At 46.6% G+C, this 13,485-nt stretch overlaps 1 protein-coding gene across 1 annotated transcript; it reads right to left on the bottom strand.

Moving 5' to 3' along the window:
* Window positions 1-170: 170 nt before the first annotated feature.
* Window positions 171-4,401, bottom strand: LOC306737256 (neuronal vesicle trafficking-associated protein 1-like). The gene is made up of 4 exons (XM_079218971.1): window positions 4,270-4,401; window positions 3,905-4,018; window positions 2,262-2,372; window positions 171-1,302 (listed from the first exon to the last, which is right to left on the bottom strand). The coding sequence occupies exons 1-4, from the start codon at window positions 4,396-4,398 to the stop codon at window positions 1,102-1,104; spliced, it is 555 nt and encodes a 184-aa protein (XP_079075097.1). The 5' UTR covers window positions 4,399-4,401; the 3' UTR covers window positions 171-1,101.
* Between the last annotated feature and the right edge of the window lie 9,084 nt (window positions 4,402-13,485).

Here is a 13,485-nt window from a genome sequence, read left to right as displayed (position 1 = left end):
GTTCTGCCCTGAGGGGGTTTCAGCATCACTGTTCCTGCTCATATATATATGCAATCCACTTGGGCGTTGGTGTGAAATGTGAGCACTTTATTTCAGTTTTTCATTTAACATTTGTTTTATGTAGCAAATGCACTTCAATGGTAATCGTTACATATTTTGAAAAAGGTACATCATTTGTGACAGTTTTAAGTTAAAGAACACGCAAAAAAAGAAAAAGCAACAGGACAAGCGACTACTGTCAGATTGTTCCACTACATCGACCTAATCTAGAGTCTGTGATGGCGACCAACAGCCATCTATGGCGACATTAACCAATGCAAAGCATTGCACAATACAGTGTCTTCACTAGCAATGCAAAACACATTCAATACAGTAGCATAAAATGTACACTGTGAAAAGTAAACCTTTAAGTGGCCGGCAAAGAAAAGCACATGGTGATCGCGAAAGAGTTGAAATGAATGGAGACAATCATCAATGCTGGTTGAAAAGACTCGATGCATTAAATACTAAAACCTGGCTGCGTCAGAACCACGAAGCAAACGCTATCGCTCCGCTGGTTCAGAGGCTTCCTTCACGTCGAGCCTCATTTATTCACGATATCATAACATAATATTTCCACACCTCTGGTGGCTGATTGGCTGCCAAACGTGTGTCGCTTGGTGATGAATGTGACAGCAGACCTGAGGTCTGACATGCGCTATCAGTACTCTGACATCTGAGAGCAAACAGGTTCAAAGCAAAGTGAAGAGTCGTGCGTTTAAACCAGCCACGCAGACACGAGATGGTTCACAGTCATTTCACAATGCGAGTACTAAAGTGAGTTTACATGTGTGTGTACAAAGCGTGTGTGTGTGTGTTTAAAGTGTAAATAAATAACAACACATGCGATTCAAACAAACCATGACCCCCGGCGGTGAGGCTTGCTTCCTGCTACATACACATCAGCTGCCCAAACTACACCAGCAAGCCTGCAGAGCATCAGAGGAGTTTCCCCAGCAGAAAGCCCCAGGACTCTGAGGTTTGCTTGAATGGCACAACCATATTATTTATGTATTTATTCATCTCTGCAGCGGGTGAGGCCACCTCCCGATCCCAGGCCGGCTAGGCCAGCTTCTGGGCCGTCTCCGTCTCCTGCTGGGTGACCTTTTCTTCGGACATGATGGTCATCCATGGCGACACCGAGCGGGTGATGGTCTGCTTGGCTATGTTGTAGTGGTTGATGAGGGTGAAGAGGCGGCCGCGGCCCCCAGGGCCCTGAGGGGGGTAGTTGCCGTACATCCCGGCCGGCATGCAGCGACCCTGCTGCTCCGTGTGAAAAGAACACGCAAAAGTGACCACACTGTTATTCAGGGGAGTGGAATGGAGCTCTGAGGAACAAAGTGTGATTCACAGTTCACAGACGCAGGAGAATAAACAGGTTAGATGTCTGGGTCAACACACAGCTGTGCAGTTTGAGCTTGAGAAGAATACCCAAGGAAATGAAGAGCCAGGAAACAAGCATCCATTTTCTTAAGCCGCTTATCCTCACAGGTTGCCAGACTATCGCGCCAGAAACAGCTCAATAAAAACATGCTGCATTACCTAATCTATACTGGTGCTGTAGGTTTTAAGCTAAAATGCTAAGCTAACACAAGTGGAAAGGAGTCATAAAGTCAGAATACTAGATGATAACTCAATAATGTCCAATGCACAACAACGTTATCTATTGTTTGCTCACATTAGATTGAATTAGACGCCACACAATCCATCTGTAGTCAGGCTGCAGCCGCAAAACCCCTGAATGCTGTGATTTATTGCTTATGAATTCAACTTTTCATTTGAAAGAGGAAGATTATGTTATTAGTTGTCTTGAAAGCCGCATGGCCTCGCTTTAAATTAATTTAAAACCCAGATCAATTCATTCAGAATCATTTATCAAAAGCTGGTAACGTGTGAAAAAACACATTAATATCTCAATGATTTTATTACAGTTTACCAACAGAAAACCATCAGATTGTTTCAAAACTATTCAAAGATATTGAAAGGACAGATTGAATGGTAAATAAATGGTAAATCTAACTTCCAATGCTTCATTTCTCTGCAACATGTATTATGACTCTATATGGTTTGTGTGGTTTAAGTATAAAGCTCATTGCAGGGCGGTTGCATCACTCTTTAACACATTTTGCTAAAACATTAAAAATTGTCGGTTCACCCAGGAAACAATCAAATAAAGATAATGGCCTGCAGGGCCACAGACAGAGACGCTCATGCGTGTTTACCGTGTAAACGAAGCTGTCGGGACACGGCTGCTCGTACTGGTAAACCTTGTAGACCACCAGGAACACCACACACACCAGGAAGGCCAGGGCACAGATCACCAGCAGGGTCACCTAGGAGACACAACAGCTGAAGGACAGGTCTACCCGCGTGGGAATGCTACGAAATAAGTAAAGCATAGAAAACATCTCCATGGAAGAGTTGCACATTGGTAACTACGTGTGTGTGCTCTGCTAGCAGCTATGAAAAGGTTATTACGAAGAGATGGCACACGACAGAACCACCATGAAGATGGATGGTTGAACATTGATGGAACTGTTAACCCACAGAATGAGAGAGAGAGAGAGAGCGAGAGAGAGAGAGAGAGAGAGAGAGGGAGAAATGGACGATGTTTACACGTCAGCAATAGAACACGATGAGAACCTGAATGTTTCTCAGGATGTGTCATGTTTTTGAGAGGACAGAGCAAACCAGACCCTTTTTCTTGTAGTTATCATTGTTTGTTTTTCATTTCTGTATATATGTTTTCTGTTTGCGGTGAAAAGGCACCAAAAAAAGCCTGTGTGTATATAGCAGTAACTCACTGGTCTATGCAGAGTATTCTGCATAAGGCTTGTGTGACCGTCAGTAAAGCCTCTCGGGGGAGTTATGTAACGGCTACTGGTGTTTCAAGAAGTGGGAGGGGGTGAGACGAGGTGTGGGAGAAATGGACTCATTAACGCCCAAGATGTTCAGGCCCAATGAGCACGAGCTATTTTTATGATTCAAGATGTGATTTTGCTTTTGGAGAAATGTGATTATTGTGCAGAGAAACGGAAAAACTGTGAAATCCTGATGAAAATGCAGCTTCTGTCACAGATACTCGAGGGTTTCCCGGGACCTTTTTCCTACCGTTCCCCTGCATGTTTGAAGCAGGTGTGAGAGACTTTTAACAGCACGTGTCAATGTGAATGAAGTAACATCCTCTTCATCTGTCTGTCGCGCACACAGAGAACAGAAAGTAGGACGTGAAGCACGAAGCAACAGGAGATTTTAAAAGAGACGCTCTGCGATGAAAGGGCTGCTGGCGCCGTCTCACAGCTGATCAGAGGACGGGAGCGAGTTCTCTGAGACGGAGACGGCCTCCGTGCCTTTCAGATGTTCGAGGATTAAAGCACCATTACTTAAAGGGATGTGACAGAAGCGGTTTCATCTGTTGCTTTTGCACATGAGGAGGAGCGCCGTGTTCTCTGCATGCTGAACACTGAGTTCTTAAAAGGTTTGCATGGAAGTCTGCAGGCGCCCAGGGTTGTGTTGGACCTTCTTTCTTTTATAAAAGCATATGTTTCAATCATTCTATATCGTGTGTGTGTGTGTGTGTGTGTGACACATCTGCCAGCCAGGGGGGCGTTTGGTGAGAGATGGTGCCGTTTAGAGGCCATCGCCATGGCAGCAGCTGAGTTAATGAGTTTCAGGGCGGGGCTAAGTGAATCACAGGGCATGATGTCAGACGACGGGCTGCACAGGATGCAGGACGTGAAGGCGGCCTGAGCTCAACAAAGTGGAACTTGGATTGGTGAGGGATTATTAATACGACAGATGTGCTGCGTTCAGGGCGTCTGATGATGATGATGAGGAGGATGAAGGGAACGCAGACGATTCTTACTTTGAGTCGCTCAGATACGCCTTCGATGATGCTTATTGAGAATTCTGCAATCTTAGGAGATCGTAGCTTTCCCTTCTTGCCCTCGATGTAGTCTGCCTTTGTCTTCACCACCACCTGGTAGAAACACAGCGACAGCCAATCAGCTCGCAGAGTTCACAGAACATGAGTTCACAGAAGCAGGATGGGTCAAATAGTTTATATTGCTCTATGGGAATAATATGTATGTGAGGATCTGTGAAGTGGCACCCAAAAAAAACACTCTAATTGGACTAATTGCTTTATGATACAGGAATAAAAGGCTCACAAATCAATGGACACACACACACACACACACACACACACACACACACACACATACATCTCACCTTATCTGGTGGAGGAAACTGCAGCTGACTGGCATCTAGAGGCGTGATGAGCGGGATGGTGTCGAACCCGTCTTCACACGACACCTTCCCGTTATTCTTCTCGCTGAAATTATTCCCCAGTTTCACCATTTTCTCTGCTTAAAAAAACACCACCAGCCTGAGGGGGGTAAACAACAAGGCGTCTCACAGCCACTGCATGTGGATCAGGTCCTGCTTCTGTGTCATTTAAGATGCATACAGCATTAAAGGAGTCATATCCATCATTATATTGGGGTTTTATTTCCCCTCCAGCAGCCGAAATCACACACACCGTGAGGCTGCGTGGCCCGGCAGGAAGCCCGAGACACAAAGACACGCAGCTCCGACATGAAGGACCGAGCATCTCCGTGAAAACACAGATATATGGTGTCTATATACTGAGAGGTGTCCCGGTACTCACCGGCTCGTCTTGCTGCAGCGTTTCGTTCCTGGTGGTGATGAGTGCTGCTCCAGCGCCGCTTTGTGGGTTTTGCAGGTGTGACGCAGCCGATCTGCGGAGAGCTGCTGCGCAATATGGAGCTGTCTGCGCCGCTTCCCCTGCTGGATGCTGCTGTGATGTAACGTCCTCCTCGTGGCTGCAGCTGCAGCGCATTACTGAGACCAAGAGGCATCATGTAAATGCAAAGACAAAATAAAATGTGTTTTTATTCTGGCAATTGAGAAGATGTATTTAGGTTACTGAATTTTGTATTTTGTGTGTTTGCAAATAGTGAGTAGGTTGCATTAGGTGTATCCTGCAAAATGCATACTTTCATGCAAATGATGATACTTAAAACTCCTGAAAAACTTCAAATGTGAGTAAATCCTGCATGATAAAAGCCCTCTGGACACTAATGTTAGCTGCTACTATAGATAGCAACATGGTGAACACATGGAGCATTTAGCAGCTAAGAGACAGATGTTTGTTGTCTCAACCTCCTTCAGATTCTCTCCTCCAGTTCCCATAATGCAACCTGTTCTCACGCTTCATCTCAGATGTGACCCAGCTTGCAAGCCTCCATTGTGACGCTTCTTTTGGAAGGAGTGTCCGTGTGGAACATCAAAGCAACAGAAAGGTTGTCATGTGACACCAGAGGGACAATAGTTCCAGTCCCACGGCCCTGAAGACCTTTTGGGTTTTATAACCGGTTACCCGGGGTCAGGTCGCGGTGGCAGCAGGTTCAGCAGGCCGACCCAGGCTTCTCTCTCACCCACAACCCTTTCCAGCTCATTCTGGGGGACCCCGAGGCGTTCCAAGGCCAGCCGGGAGATATAATCCCTCCAGCGTGTCCTGGGTCTTCCCCGGGGTCTCCTACCAGCTGGACGTGCCTGGAAAATCTCTAATTGGAGGCGTCCAGGAGGCATCCTGACTAGATGCCCGAACCACCTCAGCTGACCCCTTTCAACACGAAGGAGCAGCGGCTCGACTCGCAAACAGGACCACATCATCCGCGAACAGCAGAGAGGCGATCCCGAGACTCCCGAACCCGATCCTCTCCGCCCCCTGGCTGCGCCTAGATATCCTGTCCATGAAGGTCACGAACCGGACCGGTGATAAAGGGCAGCCCTGGCGGAGGCCAACACCCACCGGGAACGTGTCTGACTTACTACCAAGGATACGAACACAGCTCCTACTGCAGGCGTACAGAGACCGGATGGCCCGTGCCAACGGGTCCGGCATCCCATACTCCCGCAGCACCCCCCACAAAAGCCTTCTCCAGGTCTACAAAGCACATGTAGACTGGTTGGGCAAACTCCCAGGACCCCTCCAGTAGTCTTGCGAGGGTAAAGAGCTGGTCCACTGTTCCACGACCGGGACGGAATCCGCACTGCTCGTCTTGAATCTGAGGTTCGACAAGCGGCACCCTGGGATAAGCTTTTCCCGAGAGGCTGAGCAGTGTGATGCCACGATTGTTCGAGCACACTCTCCGGTCCACCTTCTTGAAGATGGGAACCACCACCCCGGTCTGCCAGTCCATGGGCACTGTTACCGACCCCCATGCGATACTGCAAAGGCGTGTCAGCCAAGACATCCCAACAGTGTCCAGCGCTTTCAGCATCTCAGGGCGGATCTCATCCACCCCCGGCGCCTTGCCACCAAGGAGCTTTTTGACTACCTTAGTGACCTCTGCCAGGGATATAGGTGCATCCACCCCAAGGACTTCAGGCGCTGCCCCCTCTCCAGGGTTTAGGAGTTCCTCAAAGTGCTCTTTCCACCGCCCGACGATGTCCTCAGTCCGGGTCAGCAGTTCCCTTCCCACCCCCCGCTGAGAACAGCCTGGGGTAGGCCTTGCTTTCCCTTCCTGAGCCGCCGGATGGTTTGCCAGAACCTCCTTGAGGCCAACCGAAAGTCCTTCTCCATGGCCTCCCCGAACTCCTCCCATGCCCGAGTTTTAGCATCCGCGACAACCACAGCTGCAGCCCTTCTGGCCTGCCGGTACCTGTCAGCTGCTTCAGGAGACCCCTGGGCCAACCAGGCCCGAAAGGCCTCCTTCTTCAGTTTGACGGCTTCCCTCACCCCCGGTGTCCACCACCGGGTTATCGGGTTGCCGCCACGACAGGCACCGATGACCTTCTGGCCACAGCTCCTAGCGGCCGCGTCCACAATAGAGGCTTTGAACATGGTCCACTCGGATTCCATGTCCCCAGCCTCCCTTGGGATTTGTGAGAAGTTCTTCCGGAGGTGGGAGTTGAAGACTTCCCGGACAGGATCCTCTGCCAGACGTTCCCAGTTCACCCTCACTACACGTTTGGGCTTGCCAGGTCTCTCTAGCCGACTCCCCCGCCATCTGATCCAACTCACCACCAGGTGGTGATCAGTTGACAGCTCTGCTCCTCTCTTCACCCGAGTGTCCAAGACATACGGCCGCAGATCAGATGATACGACTACAAAGTCCATCATTGATCTCCGGCCTAAGGTGTTCTGGTACCAGGTACACTTATGAGCCACCTTATGCTCGAACATGGTGTTCGTTATGGACAAACTGTGGCTAGCACAGAAGTCCAACACCAAGACACCATTCGGATTCAGATCGGGCAAGCCGTTCCTCCCAATCACGCCCCGCCAGGTTTCTCTGTCATTGCCCACGTGAGCGTTGAAGTCTCCCAGGAGAACTATGGAGTCGGCTGGCGGCGCCCTTTCCAGGAACCCTCCCACCGACTCCAAGAAGGCCGGATACTCTGAAATGCTGTTCGGTGCATAAGCACAAACAACAGTCAGAGCCTTACTCCCCGCAACTCGTAGGCGCAGGGAGGCGACCCTCACGTTCTCCGGGGAAAACTCCAACACAGCGGCGATTAGCCGGGGGCTCGTGAGTATCCCCACTCCCGCCCGGCGCCTCTCACCCAGGGCAACTCCAGAAAAGGACAAAGTCCATCCCTTCTCCAGGAGCTTAGTTGCAGAGCCCATGCTGTGCGTGGAGGTGAGCCCAACTATATCTAGCTGGTACCGCTCCACCTCCTGCACCAGCTCCGGCTCTTTCCCCGCTAGCGAGGTGACGTTCCACGTCCCGAGAGCTAGTCTATGCTGCCGGCGATCGGCTTGCCCAGGTCTCCTGCCTGGCCCGCCGGTCTACTTAGCACCCAACCCTGATGCTTCCCCCTGCGAGTGGTGAGTCCACATGGTTGCTGGTCCATGATCTTTTTTCAAAAGCCCGGCCACCAGACGCTCGCCGTCGAGCTCCCCTCCCGGGTCTGGCTCCGGGAGGGTGTCCCGGTTTCCCTTGTCCGGGCGAGGTAGCTTCATTCCGTGGGCCGTAAATCATCAGGGTTTTTTGAACCGCTCTTAGTCTGGGCTCTCCCCCGAGACCTGTTTGCCTTGGGAGACCCTACCAGCGGCTGACGCCCCGGACAACATAGATCCCAGGATCACTGAGCCACTCAAACTCCTCCACCACGTTAAGGTGGCGATTCAGCAGAGGAGGGTTTCATGTATGTAGATAAATAAAGTACCTGATACAGAAAGTTAATCATTTTGATTACAATCATTTTCTGGAGGTTTGAATTGCTGGGATCAAATTGACCCCAAGATGTTAGTAAACTTGAGGAATAAAGGTCCAGAAAACTTTAATTTAAAGTTCTTTGTCACTAACTATTTGACCGGGTGGATGTGATTTGATGCTTGTTGTTTTCATTTGAATGCAAAATCTGTTTAGAGATGATAACAACGTAAACAAACAACCCACAGCTGTCACAGAAGGAATGACATCACCTTTTTCTAGTGATGAAGACACAATAATAAATACAATCAAATTATATTTTAATGTCCTCTCATTGATCATTTGAAGGTTTTTAAAAGTACATTTTGTAATAAATTGAAATGACGTGTGCAGCTTGTTTTTTTCCATTATCGCTGTCCTTTGGACATTTTCATTTGTTGTGTTGTACTCATTGTTGTGGATTTGAAGCGCACCTCCTCACCTCCTGCCAGTCCAGCAGCTTCTCTTTCATCATGTTTGATGAGAAAAGCTGTTTACCAGCATGCAGGAAGACTTCACTGAGAGACTTCACTGAGAGAGACCCCTCATGTGTAATGCAACCAGCCGTTTCCCAGAAAAAAACAGAAAACAGAAAAGTGAAATAACCAAAACTGTTCTGGCAAGAAAATAAATGAGTATGTTCTGGATACCATCACTCAGTAAAATGATGATTGCATGATGTCGTGTTTGAGAGCTGGTTCTGTTATGATTGGCTGACATCTTTCCACTGATTTTCATCAGCTTTGACTTTGTGGACTATATGCTTATGGATATGTCCAATTGAGTATATTTCCCATACTTGGTTATATAGTAAGTCTGTGACTGTGAATCTTATCTTTAAAATATGTTGGGATCCATTAGGCTAAGATACAATGTAGCTATATTTAAACATTAGTAATAATTGTTAACATTTCCTGGCCTATAGTAGATATTCATTGTGAGAAACAGAATAACATTTAGACTTTTACCAAGGCCTTTATACCCCCTCATCGTGAAGCTGAAAGTGGTGAAATGGAGCTGTGTCTGTATCCAGCAGCCTGTTGCCATGGCTACAGTTGGAATGAAGGGATGCATAAACGAGCAGAAAGTCCAACCTGCTAATCCATCAGGGAAGGAAGTAATAAAGGACCATTAACTTGTTAACTAGCTAACCTGTTAACCTGTTAAGTTGTTGACCTGTTAACTAGTTAACTAGTTAACAGGTTAACTAGGCTGTGGAAGCTGCACCGAGGGACGCTGCTGCTGGATGTCTGAGGAAGAGTCTGATGAAGAGGCTGATGAAGAGTCGGATGAAGAGTCGGATGAAGAGTCTGATGAAGAGTCTGATGAAGAGTCTGATGAAGAGTCGGATGAAGAGTCGGATGAAGAGTCTGACAAGTTTCACCCTCGTTTCTTTGAGATGTAATTTTTATTTAGATATTGTTTTTATTTCACATGACATAGGCCAGTCAAAGTATTAACATATATATATATATATATATATATATATATATATATATATATATATATATATATATATATATATATATATATATATATATTTTCCTTTAGTTTCAGCCTTGGAGGAGCAGTTCTCCACTGAGATTAAAATGTGTGTCTTGGTCTCATACTTGCTGATGCTGGTTCTGATTTATATTACATTTTTACATTACATTTAATTTATCCAAAGCGACTTATATTTATACACGTAGACACAGCAACGGGGAGAAATTCTGGGTTAAGTGTCGTGCTCAAGGAAACATCAACGTGGATTTATAGACAAAATAAATAGAAAACACATGAAATTTCATAGAAAATACAAAAAATAATTGTACCTGATCGCAGCAGCAGACAGATGTGCAGCCGGGGTTTCTGCTGCAGTTGCCTTCTCAGGACCCACCACTAGAGGGAGGCACTCACTCATTTACAACCTATGACTGCTTTTGTTTTGTGTGGTTATTTGTTATATTGTTTAAGTATGTGGTCATGACCATTACTATAATTGACAAAAACTATAAAATTATGATACCAAAATGTGTCATTCTATAAACGGGCGCATTTGAAAAAGGCAAACTTTAAATCTCATTTTCAATGGGATTTAGATTAAACTGCAGGTATCTGAGATGAGTGGAGAAACCCTGAAGAAGCTGGTGGAAGACGTACTCGTATGTAAAAGAAGCAATACCACATTGTTCAAATACTCTGTTCCTAGTTCTGCATTAAAACATGTATTTAAAGTTAATGTAAGAAACTTTAAACTGTAATACTGATCCAAGACCATCAGACTTTCAGTCAAAGTCAAAGTAATCAAAATATTAATGCAGAATGGCCTTTTTAAGAATAATGTGTATATCCTGCTGGGTAGCTTGATTACATTTATTGATTATCTGAATTTGCAAAGTTACAAGTAACTAAAGTTATCAAATAAATGTAGTGGAGTAAAAAGTGTCTCTGAATTAAGGTGTAGAAACATAAAGTAGCAGAACATTGAAATACTGAAGTAAAGTACAAGTATGTGTCTAAAAATGTTGTGTTTTTAAATGACATAAAATAAATAAACATGGCTAGTGTGAAGCTATGATATTAGTTTAAATGTAGATACTGCATCTTTACAGTCTACTGTAATTCTAAGTGTTCATTAAAGCATAATAAAAACAGTTATTCTATAGTGAAATAAAGCAGCGGACATAAAGCAGTATGCATGGAGTTGATAAAAACAGCTGCTAAAAATATCTTGCCTTAATTTGCACAGTAAAATGGGACTTAACCTTATATAGCTCTGCAAACTGCTGTGTCTTTAAAACCTACACTGTTGTTGGCTCTTTGCCCAGAAAGTTCATTTCCCATCCAGCCACATGGACCAGAGCTCCGCCACGCAGAGAGAAGCAGTCTTCTCCGTCAGCGGCTCCTCTCCGCAGGCAGAGCCCATGAGACCCGATCCAGGACGGTCCCGTCCACACAGACCTCCCAGCAGACCCGTCACCGGCCGCCAGTCCTCCCAGAGGTATGCTGTCCTCTCTGAGCCTCAGACTCTGCCTGTCAGAAGCCTGTTACATGTCTGTGAAGTTAACTGTATTGTTTATCTGCTGACTTTTGGATGCCAGATGACTCATTTATTGTGCTGAGTGTGCGTTAAACGTCCTGCGGCCGCGTGGGAGCTGTTGTGTTATCCATGGACACAAAGCCTCTTTTCATGAATGTATGTTCCACCCAGCAGTGTGTGTGTGTGTGTGTGTGTGTGTGTGTGTGTGTGTGTGTGTGTGTGTGTGTGTGTGTGTGTGTGAGTGTGTGTGTGTGCTGCGCTGTACTTCTGTCCTTTAGTGCCGCTCCTGTGAAGACTCACAGCAGCAAGGTTCGACCTCATAAAGAATGAGTCACAAAGATATGAATGGAAAGAACTTCAGCAAGAACAATAAGGTTCAGACTGTTTGGTTCTACAAGTTGTCACAGCAGCCGTATAAACAGGATGCTGGTCAGCACACACACACACACACACACACACACACACACACACTGGTTGAATGAGTCTGGGACACCACCACCGGTGCGGTTGGTGTTCTGAGCAAAGTGAGATGTTGTGTCTATGAACGGACCGGCGCGTCCTCGTCGACATGGAGGCTGCATCACGTGAGCAGATGTGCTGCTGGAGGTTTCTGGAGAGATGAGGTCACCGGGAGACACACTCAGAGGCTCGGGCTGCGGCAGGAAAAGGCCACAGGGGTGGAAGACGGGCTCTGACTGAGTCACTTGTCGGGAGGAAGCCGGCGCTTTCTTGGAATTTCCATTCAGTTTGGAGTCCAAGACTTTGGTATTTGTGCTGAGACTCATGCTGTGACGCACAGGACCATAAACAGAAGCCTTACGACAGCTTTGAGGATTACATAATACGCTTTAGCTTCACACAAAACATTGTTGTGCAAGAGGCTTCTTTCTCCAAATAATGTGATCTAATTTCCCATCGCTTTAAAGAAGGGTATAAAACATATTCCCACTGGAATGAGGAGCATTTCCTCTTCCAGTGGGATGACCTGTGAACTCTGAGGCATTTAAACCCCCACTTCCTGACTCCTCCTCCCCTCACACGGGCGTTCACGTCCAACAACAAGTGCATGTTGTGTGCTCACATCTCTGTTGACTGCCAGTTTTAAAGTAGTGCAATCGTGTGTGTGCGTGCGTGTGTGTGTGTGTGTGTGTGTGTGTGTGTGTGTGTGTGTGTGTGTTGAGCCTGTGTGCTCTGTTCTGATTCATAGAGCGGCTCGGTCGCCGGTGAGCACGGCATGGCTGAGAGGAAGTGGAGTGTGGGGGAAGTTGAGTCCACACTGATCCTCAGCCTGGTGGGGCTTCTGGCCTCGTGCCTCTCAGTGGACTCACGGCTGAGGTCGGCTGAGAGGAAATGAAAGTGTGTTGGGGTCAAGCTGAGGGTCGTTTTCTGCTTCTGTCTGGATCAAAGAGAGAGAGAGGGAACAGGCAGCATGATCTTTTACTTCAAGGCAAGGCAAGGCAAGTTTATTTGTAGAGCACATTTCAACAACAAGGCGATTCAAAGTGCTTCACATAAAACCATTAAAAGCATCAAAACATAATGCAGATTTAAAAACAGTTAAGAAAACATTAAAACAGTCAAAAAGCAAAATAAAAGTAGAAAAAGCAACATAAAAAATAAAAGTTGAATAAAAGTTGCAGTGCAGTTTAAGAAATAAAATGCAGTAGTGAGATGCAGTAATTGAATCTGGTTCAGTTAAAGGCAGCAGCAAACAGAAAAGTCTTCAATGTGGACTTAAAGGAGCTGAGGGTCTCAGCAGACCTGCAGCTTTCAGGACCTTGTTCCAGATGTGTGGAGCAGAAAAGCTGAACGCTGCTTCTCCATGTTTAGTCCTGACTCTTGGAACAGAAAGTAGACCCGTCCCAGACCACCTGAGTGGCCGGGATGGTTCATAAGGTAGCAGCAGATCGCAAACATACTTAGGCCCTAAACCATTCAGTGCTTTATAAACCAGCAGCAGGATTTTAAAGTCAATTCTTTGTTTGACAGGGAGCCAGTGCAAAGACCTCAGAACTGGACTGATGTGATCCACTTTCCTGGTCTTAGTGAGGACTCCAGCTGCAGCGTTCTGAATCAGCTGCAGCTTTCTGATTGACTTTTTACAGAGGCCTGTGAACACACCGTTACAGTAGTCAAGTCTACTGAAGATAAATGACCTGTGAACACATCGTTACAGTAGTCAAGTCTCCTGAAGATAAA

This window comes from Taurulus bubalis (genome assembly GCF_910589615.1).
Source record: "Taurulus bubalis genome assembly, chromosome: 5".
NCBI lineage: Eukaryota > Metazoa > Chordata > Actinopteri > Perciformes > Cottidae > Taurulus > Taurulus bubalis.
Note: the sequence above shows the minus strand (reverse complement) of the source record. Positions and strands in the feature narration are given on the sequence as shown.